Source organism: Mchenga conophoros, linkage group LG22 (genome assembly GCF_057382185.1).
Source record: "Mchenga conophoros isolate Kocher_MC1m ecotype Shallow Benthic linkage group LG22, M_conophoros_male_GT1.1, whole genome shotgun sequence".
Classification (NCBI taxonomy): domain Eukaryota; kingdom Metazoa; phylum Chordata; class Actinopteri; order Cichliformes; family Cichlidae; genus Mchenga; species Mchenga conophoros.
Genome location: NC_140546.1, coordinates 15,245,616 through 15,267,925, shown reverse-complemented (window position 1 = coordinate 15,267,925; position 22,310 = coordinate 15,245,616). Strand labels below are relative to the sequence as shown.

The 22,310-nt window shown below is 42.0% G+C and overlaps 1 protein-coding gene across 3 annotated transcripts in view; it reads left to right on the top strand.

The window, feature by feature from the left end:
• The first annotated feature begins 6,774 nt into the window (after positions 1-6,774).
• efna3a (ephrin-A3a) overlaps positions 6,775-22,310 on the top strand; it is an 80,147-nt gene continuing 64,611 nt past the window's right edge. For all 3 annotated transcript variants that reach the window (XM_085262410.1, XM_085262409.1, XM_085262411.1), the window contains exon 1: positions 6,775-7,414. In XM_085262410.1, the coding sequence (XP_085118536.1) occupies positions 7,305-7,414 (110 nt within the window). In that variant the 5' untranslated portion in view covers positions 6,775-7,304. The remainder of the gene's footprint in view (positions 7,415-22,310) is intronic.

Sequence of the window (22,310 nt, the reverse complement as noted above, 5' to 3'; positions counted from 1 at the left end):
AAATTAATAAAAGCCATCAGTGACACTGAACTGAACATGGTGACTTTGTGTCCCAAAGAAATCTTTCAGTTTTTCCAGGCGCCGCTGGAGTTACACTGATGTACAATGTGCTGGCTGTGGGATGACTGGACACTGGAGAGGTTACAGTCTTCTTTTTAAGAGCAGTTAAGTTTGAAAATGGAACAGGGTGGCAGAGGTCCAGTTTTCAACAAGGAGACTGCAGTTAAAGTCCAGTTTTGGTGCTTTATGTTTCAGACTTGTTACCCTAGTTTTCACTCGCTGGTTATTTGTGGGCAATTAAAAGGATTTTCAGGTTTAAGAAAATATTTATTTTGATTTGTTTTAAAACTGTTTTACTTACCTAGAAGGGTTTGCCAAATGGTTATTTACAAGCAGGAGGGAGTGCCAAAGACTTGGAGAGTATAGGCACAAACAACAATGACTCCTTGGGTGTTTCTATGAGATGCCAGTGGCTGTGATAACACATCAGCAATTGACGCCCTGGGAATGAATTGGGACGGCGTGAACCCCCAGATGCTGACATGCAGAAATGCTGGAACGCCCAGGGGATCTAAAGAGGTGAACAAACTTTGATTTATTAAGAGGCAGTGCACCTTTGAATGTCAATTCATTCCCTCAATTATTCCAGTATTTAATTTCTCTCTAAACAGATTGCTTTGACAGTTCATCTCCCTGCTTCTGTCCTTTACAACTATTTAGCACATCACTCTCTTCTCCAGGCCCCATCCCAGCGTCCATTTCCTTGCGCTGTCTTTTAATCGCAGCCTGATGCTGAGGAACATTATTCTTGATTGCTCGGCAGATGCCATTGTCTTGGGTTTATATCTTCACAATCACATTAGCCATTTGCACAGCTGGGTACTCACTGAAGCGAGGCAGGTTGAGCACTACACTCGAGGGGACAAAACGATGGTGGCCCACCTGGAGTTTGGGCAAGGCCTGTCCTCAGCTTCATGCCATTAACAAAAACACTGCTGGCCTTGCTTCCATTTGGCTAATGCCTCCATACCTCCCTTCCCCACCTTCCTTTTCTCAGTCTCAACATGTTGCCTCCAGATTTTCACCAGTTTGTCTTCATTTCCTTCTCTCACACTTTGTAACTTTCTAACAGTTTTAAACCTACAAAATATATGTTCATGACAAATAAAACAAAAAAGCAGTAGGATGAGGGAGGGTTGACAAGGTGACACACTGTGACACAGGGATACACACTTTTACTTTTTACACAGCGCTTTTTATTTGTCTACGTTACCAGGTTCAAAAGGCTCCTGCCTCTGCTGTTATTTTTTTTTCCTGTCACACTTAGTTTATATTCAAAGTTTGACATTTCACTAGATTAACTGATTAATCAAATAAATTGTTGTTTACTGACACCGCCACTGGACATTAAACTCAATCAAGGCAACCTCATTTTAATCCATTAACATTAAAGCTGAGATAAATCCAGAATGAGATGTAGGGAAAAGAAGAACAGATGGGTGTAGAAAATTAGAGATAGCACAGATAGAAGCCAGGAGGAAGAATAAAGAGGTCCCGCTGAGGAACAAACCAGCACATCGTTTTAACTGTAATGTTCAAATCAAATCAAATCAAATCAAATCACTTTTTATTGTCACATCACATGTGCAGGCACACTGGCACAGCACATGCGAGTGAAATTCTTGTGTGCGAGCCCCACAAGCAACAGAGATGTGCAAACACAACAACACAAACGAGCAAAATACAAGAATGGCCAACCTGAAACTAATAAATATATGTACAATATATAATAGTGTATGCATTTCTGGATGTGTATACTAAATATTTTCCTACGTGTGTGTGTGTGTGTGTGTGTGTGTGTGTGTGTGTGTGTGTGTGTGTGTATACACATTTTTACAAATTAAATAGTAAAAAAATAAAATAAAATAATAATAATAATAATAATAATAATAATAAAATATATAAAATATACAGAGTTGAATATGTGCAAAACAAGTGGCATTTATATACAGTGTGGAGTGCATAATGTTGAAGTTCCAGTAGTGAAGCTGAGGTGTCTATGACGTGTTCAGCAGTCTGATGGCCTGATGGAAAAAGCTGTCTCTCAGTCTGCTGGTACGGGACCGGATGCTGCAGAACCTCCTTCCTGATGGAAGCAGTCTGAACAGTTTATGGCTGGGGTGACTGGAGTCCTTGATGATCCTCCCCGCTTTCCTCAGGCACCGCTTCCTGTAGATGTCTTGGAGGGAGGGAAGCTCACCTCCAATTATCCGTTCAGAGCACCGCACTACTCGCTGGAGAGCTTTGCAGTTGTAGGCGGTGCTGTTGCCATACCAGGTGGTGATGCATCCAGTGAGGATGCTCTCAATGGCACAGCGATAGAAGGTCCTGAGGATGCGGGGGCTCATGCCGAATCTTTTCAGTCTCCTGAGAAAGAAGAGGCGCTGCTGCGCCTTCTTCACTGTTTTGTTTGTTTGCTTACAATGGGAGTAAAGTAGGCTGAAGAATGAAATCAATAATGAGCGAACGAGGATGCATGAAAGCATTGAGGTTGATTGATGAGAAAAAATTATCAGAATAATCAATATGCCTATAGCTGCTGTTCATGAATTAATCACAAACACAGTCACAGTTAAGGTAACGAGCCGTGCTACTATAGTATGTATCAGTGCCTACAGCAAAACACAAGCTGTGCAGCTGCAGAGGCTGCGTGAGGCAATAAACACGTATAAACAGTGCAAAAGAACAAACGTGTTCAATAAGTTATGATACCGAGAAGCTTCACTCGGTCACATGATCAGAATACACTCAAAGCACATTATAAATCTGCAAAATCGGAGCCTCTGGTGGTTGAGACGAGCCGAAACATATGAAATGTCTTTCTGTGCATTTTCCCCTCACTTTCTCTGGTACTGTGAGGTCAGGACCCGCAGCAGGAAGCAAGAGATCATTGGTTCAAGTAGAGGGGGAAGAATATGCTCCTCGTGGATACACCACTTCTTTCCTCCTGAGTGAGAGGTGACAAAAGGATGACAAATGTTGGAGTGGATGGAGGTGAGTGATCCAGGAGAGCTGCACAGATAGGTGGCGGGACAGAGAGAGGGAGTGGGGGGGGGAGAGAGTTGGGGGAGAAAATAAAGTGATGGTACTTGCTCTTTCATCCACCCCTTTACTCCAGTCGCCACGGCAACATGCCCGGAGGGCACTCAAGAGAGGCGTCATCACTGACAAAAACAACAGAGAAGCGGGGAGTGAGTGAGAGCAAACGAGAGCAAACTAGACAGACGGTGTGTATGAATGAGAGATGAAAGAGTGGAAAGTAGGCAGCAGATCTACAACCGACTCAGGCTGCGTCTCCTCGCTCGCAAAAAATTCTGACCTTCAGGGACTCGGCTAAGAAGTGTAATGAGCATTCATTTATCATCGGCGGTAATTCAGATTAATGTTTGGATCGCTCAGCAAAAAGTTGCACCGACAGAGTCTACGACCATGTTTATGGGTGTGACTATCACTGATATCCCCTCCAAAAAGGGACACCATTATGAGATATGAAATTGGCAGAGTTAATCAAACCGAGGCTAATGCTTAATATTTGGAATTAACTGAGCCATTAATACTGCGGGCAACCATTAGGCTAGATAGAGTGGTTAAACCACCACCGGCGAAATTAAACAGGTTAATTAAAGTCTCCAAATTTTCATACGCTCCCCCCTCGGTCTATATTTCACTGTTTAACACACACACATAAGCACACAGATACACTCACACACACATATAATTACTCAGACACATGTGTTATTACTGTACTTGTAATGGCCTTGCACTCACTGTATTAATTTTCTAATATTAATGTGAATCTTATTTCTAGCCGTAACCTTAAAGGGATAGTTTACCCCCCAAATCAAAAATACATGTTTGTTTTTTTTCCACTGGCGTGTTGTGTTGTTTGTCCCTCTAGATTATTTTGGTGTGAGTTGTCCAGTTTTTGAAATGTTGGTTGTAGAAATGTCTGTCGTTTACTGAATATAATAGAAGAAGATGGCTAAAAAAAAAAAGGAAACTGGAAAAATGGAAAACCTCAGCAGCCTCAGCCGCCTGTCTTTTTCCACAAATCATGATCTGGCATTTCAAAAAAGATAAATCAGTTTGATACAGGAGCTGTACCATTGGGTAAAAGAAGTGTGTATTATATACCTATTGAAAGCACACAATCTCTGGACTTCAAGAGCAAGGCTTGAATCTGACGTAGAGACTGAAGGACGCTGTAATCTCACAGTAGCAACTTAACAATCATAAGGCTGGCCCAACATTATGCTATATTTGATATGACTTTAATTTAGCAAATCAGACCTTAGACTTAACTCAGGGGCACAGATCAAAGGAAATTAGGGTCGTTTTCCTTCATTAGTGTCACCTGTTAATACTTAGCTGAACCCCTTTTGCCTTCAAAGCAGCCTTAATTCTTCATGCTATAGATTCAACAAGGTGCTGGGAACATTCCTCAGATCGGGTGACCATCTGAGTACAGTGAACTCCCTGTCATGTTCAAGAAAGCAGTTTTTGATGCAACCTTCAGAAGATAGATACAGTGTTGTCATAAAGGGATGGGCATGGTCAGCAACAATAGTCAGGAAGCTTGTGGCATTTAAAGAATCTTCGCTTGGTAATAAGAGGACCAAAGTGTGGCAAGAAAATACCCCCACACCATTACACACCATTACACCACCAGCAGCCTGAACTGTTGATACAGGGTAGGATGGTTCACCGAATTCTGATCATACCATTTGACTTTTGCAAGAGAAATCAAGTCTCATTAGATCAGACAATGTTTTTCCTTTGGAGCCTGAACTGAACTTTGACTCGGTTTTCTTTTCTTAGCTGTCAGGCGTGGATCCTCTGTGTCGTTTTCTGTTGCAGTAACACATGTGGCTCAAGCTTTGACATGTTTTGCAGTCAGAGATGCTCTTCTGTATTAGTTGTAGTGCGGATACACGAGCCTGCATGCAGCCTGTTTCAGCTCCTATTTTTCCAGGACTTACATCATTTCCTCTGGGACTAATAAATTATTCTGATTCTGATTCTAACTCTGTTATAACAAGTGGTTATTTGAGTTCCCGTTGCCTTCTTATCAGCTGAAAAGCAGTCTTTCCATTTTTCTCTGACCTATGACATCAACAAGATATTTTCTCCCAGAGAACTCCTGCTTACTATATTTTCTCTTTTTCAGACCTTTCTCTATAAACCCTAGAGACAGTTGTGTGGAAAAATCCCACTAGAAACATCTCAGCAGTTTCTAAAATACTCAGGTCATCCCTTCTGGCACTGACAACAATGCCACATTCAGAGTCACATAAGTAACTGTTCTTGTCCATTGTGATGCTCGGTTTCAACTTCAGACGATCGACCATGCACATGTTTACATGGCTATATGCACTGAGTTGCTACCATGTGATTGGCTGATTAGATATTTGTGTAAATGCGGATTTGAACAGGTATAAATCACTTCCGCATTTGCCTCATTTTTCAGACCAAGAGGCTACAACCATCTTCTATATACACTCTAAGGTCGAATATTTTGTGACCGTGTGAGTATTGTATCCCTCCTCCACCTCAGCTGAAGTTTGCAGATGTAGTTCACTAGAAGTAAAATTATTTCTGCATGAGACATCGCTTTTATGCCCACTGGCTTACATACCTGAAATTTTTCTAAAACTTTTAATTCCTGAGTCTTAAAGAAAATTCTTTTCAAAGCACTGTTTAGGATTGTGCAATTTGTGTACTCGTTGTGCATCTACACACACACAGAATGAAAAATATTGATAAAGAAGTCCTGAACACGATGGCGCTTTACATCAAGATGACTGAGCCCAGCACTAGATAGCTCTGTGTACCACTATTACAGTGTGGTGGCTTTGCATTAAACTTTCAACCATTTGTATATCAAACACTATAGCTGTTGAAATGTGAACAGCCTGATGATAATTAACTGTTAAACATGCGATAATGAGTCGTGAAGCAGCCAGAGGGGATGTTATTCTTACAGTGTGTTCTCCAGTTTAATCTCTCAGTAAACCCTGAACCTAATCTGTTCTTATGGAAACAGAAAAAAATACTTAAATTTTCAAGATGTGACCTGTACTGCATTTTTAAGGCCTGTAATTATGAAAGGAGTCATGGAAACCGTTTTATTTTAGATATCAGAGTTGTCACATTACCACTCTATATAACATACCGCTTAAGTGCTTAAAGGAGCGCACTCTACCATATGGTCTGTGTCAAGGTTTACTAAAACAATACCTGATAAGAGGCTGTTGGGGGGGGGGAGGCAAAAAGACCAAAGTAAAGTAAAGGTGATTATTTTTAACTCGTTAACAAATGGGAAAATGTGACATCAAATAAGTTGATTTTTCATGTTTTGCCTATCAGTAGTAATTTTTTATAGTTAGGTACACACAATAAAGCAGAAAAGCTGGAGCAAACTATCCACTGGGTGCAGCACTGACTGATTGACTCTGACCTATTTACTAATTAATAGGTGGTGCTAGATGGGCTCTGTTGGAGCGGTTTTATTGTTTGTCAAATCAATGTCCTTTAAACCTAAAATCACCTTCACCTTAGCTTTAAATAATCAAATTCCTTACTACAATATGACTGATCCTTTTATTTTTACGCATATATTTTCATTTTCTTGTGAGACGGTGCATGTTTTGAGGGGGCGGGGCGGGAGAATAGATGGACATGTGGGCACATCTCAGCCGTCAGAGGGCGGGTTTGTAGCGTTGTGTTCGCAGCGTGTGGCTGCTGCTGCTACTGCTGCTGATTAGAGAAGCGGCAGGTCACCTACAGCTACACAAATCTCAACAGCAGAGGTCCAGCGCCTTGGATGCGACTCTAAAGCGCGTCGAGAACAATAAGCACCGACTTACAGCTGTTAGTTTTGAATGTGGTAGACTGTCTTTCTAGTGAAAGAACTGGGAAAACAAAACAAAAGGTGTGACTTGAAAAAGTGCCCAGCGGGCACGCGTCAGAAGTCCGGATAGATTTGGCACAAGTAAAGATGCCCAAATAGGTTTCGTCGCAATGGGATTTGAGTTGAAGAACACGTAACCACTTACAAGTCACCCCGATTCAACCCGTTGTTAAGGTAACTGGAACTTGAAAAGGCGTATTTTCTTTCTCTTTTCGTCTTCTTCTTCTTCTTCTTGACCGCTGGGATGTTGTGAGTGACGCGTCGCCTGGGACAGAAGGAGCGGGGACGCAGAAGGAAGAGGGGGCACCAGAACTGGCTGAGCAGCGGAGGGATTATGGCTCTCGCAACGTTTTCCCTCAGCCTCATCACGCTGGCGCTTACAAACTTGCACCTTTCGAGAGCCAGCAATCGGCATGCGGTGTACTGGAACAGTTCAAACCTGCTGTAAGTGGTGCACTCTCTCCCCTTGTTAGCAAATTATCCGATGCTGGTCTTTGTCGATGCACACCTGTGTTGATAACTTGTTTACATGACGGTGTGAGCACCTTCTCCTGCAGCGACGTGCTTCTTTTATTTACAGCAAAGCCCTTGAACCACCACTGAAATACACCACAAGAGTTATATTTAAGAAATACGAGTTTATAATAAGATAATAACCAGTTGCAGTAGTTCATAAGTGTCTTCTTTTTTATCTCTTCAATAATTCCAAGCTTCAGATGTTTCCTTTGTTCCCAGTCATTTAATCCATTTGAGTGCAGTAATACATCTCCACTGGGAAACTGTTTTTGCGATGCTCCTCGTGTTCACCCTGCCTGTAAAGTGCCTGCTATATAAATATTTGAATCCTGTCTCACATTTAGACCATCTACTTGCTCCCAGTATTGAGTCATTGAAGTAGTTTTCATTTTTTTTTTTTACCTTGCTGTCTGCTCGTCCTCCCTGCCCCCATTCAGCATCAATGCATTATTCACATACATCACTCAAACTTGAAGAAGTCAGTGTATATGTGTGGTCATTACAAATAAGTATGCTTGCCACACTCACTCAAACATACCTCTGACTTTATTCTCATCCTGTGATTCCTCCGGCATCTGTGAGGTTGCTTACCTCTGGTGAGCTTTCTCAGGCTCTGCTATCTCTCTTTCTCTCTCTACTTCTATAAAGCCAGCTTGCTGTGGGGCAGAGATCGATGTGGATTCTACTGCCTTTGTCTTCTCATTAGCCAACAGTAAATTTATCTTTCTCACATTCTTTTATCTCTTCTCCTCACACAGCTTCCCTCTTTGCCTCCCCCACCACCCCCCACTCCTCGTTCGCCTCCTCTATCTGTGTTCCTCCTCTGTCCATTTGTATTCACCTCAGACGCGGGTCTCTCCTATCGCCTCTCTCTATCACATACTTTGCTTTTTTCTTCCTTCTCTTATTTTTCTACTGTGTATCACCAGCCCGTCTGTCCCCCTCAATTCCACCCCCCACCTTTCTTTTCCCCTCTTTCTGCATCTCATTTCCGCCCCCACATCTGCTGCTGCTGGTCCCTCACTCGCCTTCCGGGCTCTCTGCTGGGGGCACACATACAGTAAACGATTGGAATTAGAAAAGTGGGGTGAATTTAAAAATAGTCATTATAATAACAGTTCGGAAACCTGATGGAAACAGTAAAGGTGATGTCGCAGCAGTGTCACTTCCTCATTAACATTAATGTGAGAATGGCAGAGTCACATTCACAACTGTTTCAGATTTATGACTACAGTTAATCCCGTCAGTGTGACATGAATAGAGAGGGGGTGTATTAACTGAGACTTAGTTGCGTTTTAGTGCTGAAAAAGTGCATGGGTTTTTGAGTGCCATAATCAACAGTAGTCTATCTATCAATTTTAATTAGTTGTCTGGCGTGTGCTCCATCTAAAATGATTTTCACAGCGTGGGTATGTTTGCTCGGTGTAGTTATTCATTACAGCGTTAGCACATTCGGTGGCTTTAAATTGACATTTATGTGTTAAAATGACAAATATGTGCACATATTGATGAATTCAAAATGCAGTGTGTGTGTTTGTGTGTGAGAGAGAGGCATAGAGGGAAGGAAGCAGAGAGAGAAAGACAACGTGCAGGTGTGGGTCTACATGCATGCGTGTGCAAAACCTTCTTTCTCCACAGTGAGATACAAATCTCTAAAATAATGCAAAAACTGACCCAGTTTGCAGGTAGCAGACAAATCCTCAGAGGCTATGGCAAGAATACTGATGGCCATCAAGCCTTAAAAGGCCCAAGGCTTGGAGCCATTTCTCCTACATGCACAGAAACCAGCTAAAGGCCTTGCTTGTTCAGTAACGCAGCTCTGTCTCTCATCCAGCTTTCGTTATAGAGGCAAGCTCAGGAGGGAGCAGTAAGAAATGAAGGCAGCAGGAGAGAGAAAGAAACCAGAGGCCTTTAGGGCCAAAACTCTGGTTCAGGCCTTAATGTTTCACCCTTGAGCGCAGCATTCAGCACAGATGGTTACGGCACAGCTGCAAGAAATGGGATCACTTGGAAGCCAAGCTGTTTGTGCCAAAGCCATGAAAATGGCTTTTTATGATAACGCTCAGCTAGAAATGTCTTGCTCTGGTATACTGAAAGTCAAAAGTGGATTGTCACACAGTGGATTTCTCAGTAATACTGCTCTGTTTGATTCTTTTCAGCTTTTCTGAGGTAAACAACATCAGATGATTTATTATTGCTTTTTGTCATGCCTCGCACAATTTGAAACGAGATATCCCGATTATCATAACCCCAAGAAATACCTCGGAGTGCTTTGATTACCGCCCAAGCCCGTCACGACCGCACTACCCCCCATTAGAAAGTGTTGGCCTCAGCTTCCACTCTCAGCAGTGTGCCTGGCCAACTCGTTACAGATGTCCCTGCTAATGGCTGACTGAGGCAAGAAAAAACACACACGCAGGCCATTAAATCATCTCGCATCTGAGGCCATCTGCCAATTAGAGGGGGGAGATGTGGAACATCTTGAGAGCATGCCGGAGCAGCGGTGCACTGCGGTAGCCTCGCCTACCCGCAAGCAGCGTCCCATACTCCTGCCACCTCCTCCCATCAGGTGTCTGGCCTCGCTGGTTTCACAGGACGCATCTCCATAATTGCCCGGTGTGATGTGGGTGTGATGAAAACAGCAGCGCAGCTTTCATTCAATCTCCCACTCCCTCACTAAGTCACATAGTTCGTCTGCTAATGCTTTTAACTTAGCAGAACACCAGAGCAAAAAAGTCTTTGCATGGGTGTGTGAAGGAATACCAGAGAATTGCGTTTGAAAATGTGCCACACGTCTCTTTGCTAAATCGCCATTCCCTTGCCTGCTCAGCCAGATGAAAGCTTTCTTTCGCTGTTTGTGGCCGATACTTAGTGATTTACAGCTCAGCGTGTTTTATGCTACACATTATGGACTGATTTGGCCCTGAAATGGTGTCTGTCAAGCCCCTGGAACACACACACACAAAAGAAAACAACCCAATTCCCCACACAGTATATCTGGTGCTACAAAATAAATTATCACCTTGACAAATAGCTTCCCAGAGAGTTCGAGGAACAGCGGCCCGGTGATCAATGTTGAGTCAAGGTGCCGTCTTTCTCAACAGGCTCATTAACCACCAGGTCGGTTTTTGTGGGTGTGTAGACCCAGCTAGAGTTGGAGGCGGTCCCCTATGGGACAGAGGAGAACCTGGTGCCCTGTAGGAAACACTTTGTAGATATTAAGTTGCAGTAAAGGCAATCATTACTGAGAAATGAAGAAATGAGAGAGAGAAGGATGGGAAAAAGAAATGTCAGGTAATGGATAAGGACATTTCAGAAGGTAGATGGAGAAAAAGCAAAGGCTACAAAGTGTGAAGAATAGTACTGTAAGGAAGAGCTGGCTCTAACTGAGAGATTGTAATAGAAAGGAATGGAAGGTGAAGATGTTGGAAAGGTGGAAAGCAGAGATGTCTTTCACTAGAATAAAGCAGTGGAAAGATTAATTAAGTCGGTCAAAAGTCAGGAAGGGTGAAAAAGAGCGCAGGCTTTGCCGGATATGGAAGTTCGGTTATTTGGCTGAATGTGCTGTAGCTGCTGTTTTCTGGGGAGAAGATACCCACAGGAGTTGATCCGTGCTAATGTGGACACAGGCTGGGTCATTCATGTGGACCAGTGCTCCGAGACAATAGCTGCTGCCACTCACCTGCCCCTCGGCCCAGAGAAACACGGCGACGCATACGGAGCTTACGGGAGACAAGCAGATTTGCTACCTGATTACATGCACGTTCGTCCGCCTGCAGCTCTGTCTCTTGGCTGTCTTGGTAATTTTGCATACAAATGCATCTTATTCACCGGCGTTCAATTTGTTCTTTTGCATTCATTGTACCACACAAGCGCCTCAAACAGCAGTAGATAGTGGGCTTTTTTTCTCCTTGGTTGCAGTTATGTTAAATGAGAGGGAATGTGTGTGAATAACACTGATTGAAAAGTGCAATTTGACCTTTTGAGTTTTTGAATTAATCATGTTCCTCCATATCTAAAATGGAATATTCCCCTCTCCAACTATTCAGGTTGTTTGTTGAGATATGAATGCTTTCCATTTCGTTTGTTTTAGACATTTAGAAGATTCGTTTGATGAGCACTGCTTTTAAATGGACGACTAACTTAGTATCATCGCCCAGCGCTCATTGGAAGTGAAGTGGTGGAAAGTGGTTAAAGGTTACTGGTCTGCAAAGCTGTGTTCTGACCATTTTTAGCTTGTTGCAATGTGGTATGAGTCACATAAGTGGATGGAGAAACACTGAAAGGATATTTAATGGCTCTTATAGATCCAAGAGTGGGTGTGCAGATCAATACATTTATATGGTATGGGAAGGTGAATGGAACCTGGCCAAACAAAAATACGAACTGGTTGCTTTTGGAGCAGCAATCAATCCGGGTGCATCAGGTGATCAATTTCCAAATGCATTTTTAATTTGATTTTGTGGTGTCCGTAAAGCGCCGTGAAGCATTCGGCGCTAAGCTCGGGAAGCTCAGATCAAGTATTGCCTTGGAACAGCATGCCTGAGAATTGATTATTATGGGCTTGTCAGTCACTGCTCCGGGGTTCATGCTCCTTAGAGGCCTTAACTATGTTTGTGTGAAACAAGGCCTTGGTATAGCTTCAGCAGGAGCTCCAGAGAAAGCAAAGGTTAGAAAAACACGAGTGCAGGCACGGATGAAAGAAAAGTAGCCTATGTGTTTTGAATAAATCCAAGACTCAAAGTAAATGCAACTTATTCCTCTGAAATGTGAAAATAAAATGAAAAGCTGTAGGAAAGTATGCACCTGTGCCATTCTTTCACAAGATAAAAATGAAAAACCTTTATCACAACGTTCTCCTTATGCGCATATTTTATAATATCTACTCTCATCTTTTTCTTTTCTTCCAGATATGAAACATGTGATTTAGAATTCTTAACACAAAGAGTGAAATTTAATATATTTAAGGGACGTAATTGCAAAAACAAAAATAAAATGGCACAGTGTTCATTTTTGGCCACTGCTGTTGTTGGGCATAAATCACACTCTACCAAGCAGTTTGATTAAAGCCAACATGCAATTCAACAGATTTGAACCAAGGGAAAAGTCTGAAAACATCAGCTATTGTTCTGTTACAATAAAGTCTCCCGTCTTGGTGTTTCGGCTTTTTTATATCTATTCTGATCCTCCTAAAGGTCCAAAGCACTCCAAGCCTGCTGAGCTTCATTTTAATAAGGAATCTGCAGGTGTGGTGGGCCATTCAACATTATGCACTCCACACTGTATATAAATGCCACTTGTTTTGCACATATTCAACTCTGTATATTTTATTATTATTATTATTATTATTATTTTATTTTATTTTTTTACTATTTAATTTGTAAAAATGTGTATACACACACACACACACACACACACACACACACACACACACACACACACGTAGGAAAATATTTAGTATACACATCCAGAAATGCATATACTATTATATATTGTACATATATTTATTAGTTTCAGGTTGGCCATTCTTGTATTTTGCTTGTTTGTGTTGTTGTGTTTGCACATCTCTGTTGCTTGTGGGGCTCGCACACAAGAATTTCACTCGCATGTGCTGTGCCAGTGTGCCTGCACATGTGATGTGACAATAAAAAGTGATTTGATTTGATTTGATTTGATTATAACCCGTTCATGAGCTCTGATGGGAAGCTACCTTGGGACTCATCTAAGAGCTACCTCAGGTGACCTGGAGTGCTTTTTTCCGTGGAGGAGTCCAAGGGAAAAACATAGTTAGGCTCTTCATATGTCATCAAAGGCCATTAGCATTCCTGCACTCCAAGCTTATAAAAACTGCACTTAACTGGCAGTGGGAACCCACAGGAGATAGTCCTGATCCCAGACAGGTAGAACCAATTTCAGACTCAATGATTTGAATGCAAATGCTTTCTACAAAGAGGGCTTTCCAACTTCAGAATGGCAACTCCACAGTACATTACACTGGGAGTCTGCACCGCAGTGCCCGTTACCCACTGGGAAATTACATTGCTGCTATGATGAAAATGGCTGCCATGTAGGAAAAAGATCAAAGCTGTTGATAGGTGGATGGTCACTGGCTGGAGTTTGATTATTTGGGAAATGGGCCTTGTTAAGCTACATGGCCAGGAAAACAATATGGCAGCCACAGCAGTTGGTCAAAATAATTTGTTTTTTTATTGAAGCAGAAGGCCTCTTCTGAGGTATGGCAATTGAGGCGGTATTTTGCACCAACTGGCGCCCTCAGAGTTATCAGTGTCCTTTCATAAAAAAGGCAGCGAGCGAGGACACAGGTTTGTGCTCTGTCATATCTTGTTCTCTGTTCATTCCCTTCAGGTCTTGAGCCGTGACAGGTCTTCCCTCTAATGCTCTTGGGTGCTTAACAACAGCCGTGTTACGAGAAGTGGAAACTGTCCTCACAGCTTAGTGGATGATACGGCTCCAGTATTCCTTTTTATGTGAGGGCAATTTCGGATATGGGCAGCGTAATAATTAGATATTCTCTTATAATTGAGATTTTTCCTATTGAAGATGTAATTATATGAAGGTCTAAGACCCTTTGGCAGCCGTCGTCTCTGTAATAAGAATATTTGAAGAAAATTGAAATCTCTCTCTAGTGCTCTGTGCATCCAGAATGACAAAAAGTAATTTGACCTCTCAGCGGCAGCCGCCGCCGCTTAATGTATCCCTCTTATGTTGTTAGAGGGAACATTTAAATCAGTACATCTTCAAGCGAAACTGCTCTATTACAAATATGATAGCAAAGTCGTTAAAACTTGAAAGTGTGGCGCAAGTGAATCGGAGGGGAAGCTGCCTACTGGCAGAAGTAAAGGTTAGATTGTTGTCAGGAACCTGGAGAGCTGTGCTGCGCAAATTTAAACTGCGGAGATATTGAAATGCTGTGCTTGTTGAGGTAATTACGTTGGGGGTATTAAATAAAACCCTTTTTTTCAGGGAACATCCAGCTTTTGAAAAATATAGTACTGTACACGCAAGTCAGTATGCAGTGTCCACATCGGATTGCTGGGAAAGAGGTCGAATAGACGCATTAGTCCTTCTTGTTGTGTTTCTGTTGTGTTGAGGGGGACCAATAAACAATACTGTGAAAGCTGAATGTTTTTGAGTGCTACATGAGTTCAAAGTTACATAAGAAAATAAATGAAATCAAATGAAATAACAGTTAATATTAGATATATTATATTAGACACACAGGTGATTACTTTTTCAATTAAACTGAAGAAATGAAGTGAAGCCTGCCAGCCAGTTCAGGCAATCAACTTGAGCTGCGCTGCTTTGTACACAAATGGCATGGCTCATTCTCCTCATGAACACTGAATACTTCCTAACAGTTCAGTTGTCTATTTAATGCTACAGTCACACTACAGAAGACATTGATTGGACACTTTAGCACAACCATAATTACTGCAACTATGTGCAATTAGTTTTTTCATTGAAATGTTTGCCTTGAAGACAGGGATTATGACAGGGTCTATGACTGGTGACAATGAGCTGCTGTCTTCAAAAGTGACTTTGCATCAAGACAACATTAAAATGGCAATAAAACAGAGTCTGTTTGTGATTCAGTGGGGTCAAGTTGGCTATTAATGTGTTAATTGTGATAATTTGTCAATTAACTTTGGTAAATCTGCAAAAATTGCAAATCTGTTGCAGTGTTTGGTGTGGTTGTGGCTTAAGAGGTGGAGCAGGTCATCTACCAATCAAAAGGTTGGTTATTCAATACCTGGCCTCTCCAGTCTGCATGTCCGTGACACTGAACCCCAAGTTTCTCCCGATACATTCACTGGACCATGAATGTGTATCAATGTTAGATAGAAAACACTTAGCCATAGAAAATAGTGCTTGTATAAAATCTTTTGTATAAATGGGTGATTGAAGCTTGAAGTACAAAGCTTTGAGTGCTCAAGCAGAATAGAAAAGCACTGTACAAGAACCAGTCCATTTACAATTTATTTCCTATTCTAAATCTTTTACTGTCATCGTGTATAGAAATTCACATTAACTACTTAGTATTCCAGAGTCAGAATCTGATAGATTTGAAACAGGAATTCCTCCACAAATAGTGACATAGATGCACCACGATGGGATTGGCAACCTGTCCCTTCTCCTTGTGATTGATCATGGTCACTCAGAGTTTCAAACTCTGGTTGTTGCAACTACTTGGAGTTTGTCTCCAAAAGCATAATAAACTAAAGCAGTAACCTATTTTTCCTTGTGGCAAAGATGTTGCCATCCTACTTTAGTGTTACTAAATCATAATGAGGCTCACGCATGACCACATACATGGATTAAACATTATGGCTGTGGTATGATTTTGACAAAGAAAATTGAGAAAATTAGAAGAGACAAAATACCTCAAGCAGCGTTCTCATGTTGCCGTACATTTAATTGCTGGGTATGCCATATGTGTGGCTTGCTGTTGTGGTTGCCAGTCACAAGGCAAGTAGTCTGAGCTTTGACTAGTTGTTGGCATGAGCTTAGCTGGCAACCTGTGACTTACTTTGATGATCACTACAAAATTCTTGATTTAAATAAACATGATCTGATTGGCTGGCACTTGAAAAGTTGAACTTTTCGCAACTCCAAGCAGCACAAACAAAGCATGGTATCAGCTCCGCAATTCAGTTTGACAACGTAAGTCATCTCCTTCAATGTGAATGACAGGCGAGAGCGTGAAAGCCTGAAAGATGTGCATGTGTGTTCTGTACAATACGGATTGCGAGAAGTGTGTCACTTTCTAAAGAGGGAGTTCTTGCAGGGTAGCAAGACTTCACTTCAATAAAGAGGACTGCTCATAGATCTTTTAGTAGGTGCTTTATTGAAAGAAAAAAATCTGATGCTGTGAGATGTCAGGCCAAGTTCAGATGGTGTTTGTTTCCACATAATAAGAAGCAAACCCCAAACCCTGAATGCTAAAACTGAAAACCAAGTACTTACCCAACTGACAAATAAAGAGCAAATTGAGTTTGGAGCCTACAATCCAAACTGTATTCTGCTGCTGCAATGAATCATGTGAAACTTCAGCTGTCTGACTGAAATGAGGCTTGTTTAATCTCACACTCATATGGATGAAAAACAGGGTGAAAATAATCTCCTGCTCCTCAGACTTAGCTATGCCACAATAAAATACTTGTGCAATTATTTATTAGAGACAAATGGGCAAAAATACTTTTTTTAATGGTTCAGACTTTTATGTAATATAACAGGAGGTACAGTCAGCAGATCAGCAGACAGCTCAGTGGTACTCTGCTCCTTTCTTTGCACCCATGTTTCCATATCTTCAACCTCATCATTTAATCAGGTCTCGTGTTGGTCTGCATAAAAAAAAATACCTACTCTGAATTCATTTGCCGCCTTGATGTGTAAATCCAGTCATGGTTAATGCATGAGCGACGGCACATGCATAATTATGACTCTGTACTCACACACCTGCGTTTTTTTTCCCCTGCACTTGGACAAGACATGACTCAACACACTGCCGGCGTCCTCCGTCACCGAGGGTGGGAAGGTTGGTGGTGGCGAAGGTGGGGATGTTTCAGTCCTTTGCTCTCTCCTGATCAGTTTGAAATGTTGATGAGGGAAATAGCTCTACATCGCAGTCTGTTATTTGCATTTGTTAAAGCTCGGAGGATGATTTGTAGAGGAATAAGAAGGGGTGGCGCCCTGCTTGTTATCGCAAATTTTTGAGAGCCGTAGTATTAATGACCAGGTTCTTGAAATATAAGAGTCTGTAATCTACCTGTTCGACATGCCTCCTGATTAAACTGTGCAAATCTCCCCTGGCTATGTACCAATCTGCTGCAGTGCTTTGTTTGTTATTTGGTTGGTTCAGCTGCTTTTCAGCAGCTTGGGGCTATGTACAGCAGACATCTGTGAGTGCTGCCCCGATGACCATAGTGTTAAAGCTACATTTCTTACTTACCGTGAGTGTTGTATATGCAATGTTTTCTCATGGTAACAACCGGTGTAATGCAGCATAGCACTGTGTCTAGACTAGCATGGTGTGTAAAACTGGGAATCACACAGAGACGAGCCCAGCGCTTCACCATGCTGTGTGTGGGTGTATAGAATATCAATGTCCTGCTGTGCTCTCTCACTCTGTGTTTGTCTGGCTGCTATTAGGTGGCATTTAAGGTGTTTTCATGTCTCAATGTCTGTCTGGGTTCTTGTATGTGTGCGCGTACATCCTTGTTTGATTGATTGTCTTTGAAAGCACAGTAATGATTCTGTCTCCTCGTCTTGGCCCTCTCCGTCTCTTTTGGTCAGTGTCTCCCTCACGCCTGCGTTTGCCTCGCAGAGCAGCAGCGCTCTCCGTCTTCCTGCCGTGTTGTTTGAAGTGTTTTTGCTCAGCCTTCTGTTCCTGCTCCGTTCTCACCTTGTGTGGAGTCAATGGGAAGTCCCAGAAGACTGCCTCGCTCAACCGCATTGCTGTGCGTGGGAGGGAAAGTGGGCACTACCGCCCATTTACCTCCCTTTAATTTATCGCTCTATTGCAGTTGAAAGAGTGAATCACATAGGTCGTCTCATTATTTAGAAATCATCTCGCTCATAGACGTCTTAGTACAGTGTGAGAACACAAGGGAGGCTGTGGTTTTCCTTCTCACTGCATTCTTTGTGCCTGTGTGTCTTTCAGTATAGGATAAAGTATATGTACTGTGAGAGATAGATGGTTATGATAAATAGATTTGCTTTTGCAGCGCTTAAAGGGATTCTGTGCCACTTCCCAGGAGGAAAACGTAGAAAAAGTTCTGACAAAAAATAACCAAAAGGAAGAGGAAGAAAGTGAGTATGGGGGAGGAAAATGAGGGGAAAAAAGGAACTTGTGAGAGGGGGATATAAAGCACTTCTAAGATGTAAAGGCTGACAGTGGAGTGGAGGTGGGGGATAGGCTAGGACGAGGAGGAGGAGGGGGGAAAAGGGGATATTTGTATGTAGGGGAGAGGAAGAGTCTGCATGGAGAATATTAATGGTGTGTCAGGAATTGGAGTATCTTTAAAGACCTCAACCTTTTCTGTGGTGCTGATGTGTACTGTATCAGAACAAGCAGCTTGGAGGCACTGCTGAAAAATCAGGAAAAATAGCAGAACAGGCAACTGTCACAGTGGCTATTCTGAACCCACACACAATATTGTACCGGTCGGAGTAGTGTTTGCATGGCACAGATCCTGGTGGCTATGAATCAGGAAATAGTAATGGCCCACTCAGATAATTTCCACTGCTTGTCCACAAGGGTTGGGAAATTGGACAAATATATCATGATATATTGTGCTAGCAGTGATTAGCCAAGTCCATTATCAGTGGTTCTTTTTCGAGCCGATTCTCGATGATGATTTTTATCTTTGTAGGTTAACAGTTTGGAATTCTTCTTTTATGAAAATGCAGCACTATGAATTTATAGACACTGATCTGATGCGGAAAACTGGCCTTTGAATGGTCCACAGTATTTCCTGCAAATTCAGTGTGTGATGCTAGTGTATGTGCACTCATCTGGTTTAGCATGCATGGGTGTGCATGTGGCTACTTTCCCAGTACATTGGCTTTCTTAAATGACTCAATAAATAATAGAGTTTCTTCTCTACAAATATTTTATTTGCCTAGAACTTTGCAGTAATAAATAAATAATAAATATAATCAGATGCTTCTTTAGTGAGTCTCTCATCCTGCAGATGAACTCTGTCTTGAACTGCAGTTATCAAAAGTAGTCCTTGTTCTTCTCTGCATCATTTGTCAGCTTGGTGTCGTGGAAGGTTTGTAATACAGGTTCTAGCTAGACTGGCCCTCCTGCTCAGATTGGATCTCCAGAGCAGTATAAAGAGTAGCAGCAGTGCTCCAAGATACGGATATGGAGTCTGTCCAATGGTGGTACGAGAAGCTCACTGGGGAAGCAGGTAATTGATGTTGAGGGCTGTAGTAAGACACCTGAGCTGGGGGAATAGTCCTCCAGTAAACCAGTCACTGGTGGCATTGTTCTGTCAGATGGTTTAAAATTAAAAACAAATAATAAAAATAGGCATTTGTTTATGCACAGCATTTCAATCAGGTTGAGGTCTCAGCTTCCTCTGGGCTATTGTGGCATGTTGATTCTTTTCTTTTTCAGTCATTCTGTTGTAGAGTTGCTGCTGCACTTGCGATTGCCCTGGTCATGTGCTGAAAAACAAGCCTAAATCATTACCTCTCCGCCACTGTACTTGACATTTCATATAAGGTATTTGTCCTGACATGCTGCAATGTAGTGTTGTGTATTATGGCCAGACATCTCTGCTTTGGTCTGCCTGTCAGTCTGTCCAAAGGACAATTTTCCAGGAGTTGGACTTTGGATGCTCTTCCAAATAAGCCAGGTTTGTTTTTAATTGGACAGTCATGAGCTTTAACTTTTAACATGCCAACTGAAGCCTGTAGAGTGGTTTTTTTTTTTTTTTTGGCAGCGTCTTGGAATATTGCACAATCTGACCTTGGAGTGCATTTGTTGGGACATCAGTCCTTGGAAAGTTGTGACATTGTGCCATTGTGTCTGCATATCTATCAATCTAGCTAGCTAGCTAGCCAGGTAATTCACTCTGTACCTCTCTCTTTAAGTATTATTCACATGCCTCAAACACAGCCACCAATTTTTCAGTTGCTGTCGTGTCAGGACTGTGAAATCCCTCCAAGCACCTGTCAGCTCTGGGATCTACAGCAGGAAGGAGAATAGAGGGTGCTGCAGGTGTGCGCATTGTGTGTGCGCGCACATGCGTGAGAGGGAAGGGAAGTGTGAGAAAAGGAAGAGGGAGAGAGAAGTGACACTCATTTACCACATGATGCAAGGAAGAAACACACTGTCTTTTGTGGAAGCCTGTGTCACAGGTGACAGTCAGTGACAGGGCCATGAACAGGCCTGTCAGGAAGGTAGGAGCCAAAGAAGGGAGAGACGCAGGAAATGTATATGGTAGTCCTCGTATAGCAGATGAGAAATAGAGTGAGTATAGGCGTAGGCTACGGTGGCAGCGAGAATAACAGTGGAGCACATTGTTAGGAGTTAAATGATGTAGTGAAGAGAATAACATATATAGCCTGAGGTCTTTGTGTAGAAGATGGGGAAAGCAAGTGACGCACAGCAACTGCAGGAGATGGATTCCCCTTGTGGAAATTGGTTTAATACCAGGAGGTTTATTCCTTGGAAAAGCTTGCTGCCTTTAAAAACATTGCGGTTGTAATTAGAAAAAAGGGAGAAACTGTAGATAATCAAATTCACGTCTCTGTCTGATATCTCTTTTGTTTTGCTTTTTAATTTAATCCAGAGTAATGCAAATTGAAACATCAAACTCTCAAGTTCTCCTTTCTGTCAACACAAATTGTCTGCTGAAAGAAAGTTTTACTCGTCTTCAAGATTTCCTAAAATCTGTGACAGCCTCAGACTTGGCATTTGCAATCATAAAACAGCCTGTAATCCCTAATTAGCAGGCTTTAATTTTCTTAACGGGAATGAACTTTTGCTCAAATTAGAGGTTCCATTAAGTTTTGATTCGAACCTCCAGCGCACGCCGTGCGGAGGGAGGGAAACGAGTGTGGAGGAAACGATATCTCTACCTAATGTGCAGTGCTAGAAAGATAACGGCAGTTTCAGAAATGCCAGCGACATTAGCATTCTTGCATCGTGGTATGTGTGTGTGTGCGGTCTCAGTTTTTAAGTCTAAAAAAACCCCAAAACTGTTGTGCGTCAGCGAAAACCAGTACCCGCACCCCCTCACAACACACACCTCCTCTTCATTAGACAGTTCATCAGCAATCTATCATCATATGTATTATTTATGAGTGGAGCTGAGTTAATTTTAAACATGCAGCACAGGTTTCTTTAGTTATTTAGGTTTCATTTTTTTATTTTTTAACTAGTGTCAGCCCTATTGTATATTTAGAGACAGGGAGAGAGCGCTCGGAGCTTTAGAAAATGATGCTTTTCTCCTTAATGAGGACTTGTTTCCACCGCTGCCACCTCAACCCGAGCAGAGCGCCAGGGTTTTCTGCTCTGCCAGCCTGTGCTTGTATGCAAATATCCATTTTTCAATCAACCTTGCGTTCGATACAGGTCTGGCCTTTTGCGAAGTAATTCACCCAGAATTCCTTTGACCTCCGAGGTCAGCGGGTGGAACGACACCTTTAATCACTAACCTCCACTCGCTGTCGACCGAGACCCAGGGAGGTCACTTAAAGTAAACAGGCTCTCGGATTGCATTTAAATAAGCAACTCATGATAGTGTAATGGCATTGACTGAGTCAGGTTAGCGCATCTGTCTGTAACAAGATAGAAATTTTGCACCAATGTTTGGAACTTAAATAGGCAAATTTGCATTACAATAGGATTATCTGTGACCAAGATGTTTAATAAGCTACCAGGCATCTTCTGTTTTTCAAGTAGTTTCTGGTCAGGAGGCTTTTTTCTGAATATCAGAAATTAAGCAATACTGTAACATTGCCTTACTACTTCAATTTTAAACTTGTTTTGAGCAAAACTTAGAACTGTAGCTTTTTTCTGGATTTTTATCCCCATTAAAAAGCACCAGTGATTCCTTTTTTGTTGTTGTTGTTGAGTTAAAATAGGCAAGAGAGAAAACGTTATAAAGCTTGAAAGTTTTTTTTCCCTAATTGTTTTGGCACATATCTCATAACACTTTAAAAAGAATTCTCAGCAACAGAAAAAGCATTTCCCAAAACTGTTCATGTGTTCAGCAAAGCACTATAGTTAACCTACAAAAGGCTGTAACTCATCCAAAACTGTCAAAATGAAGTTTTTGTGTCCATG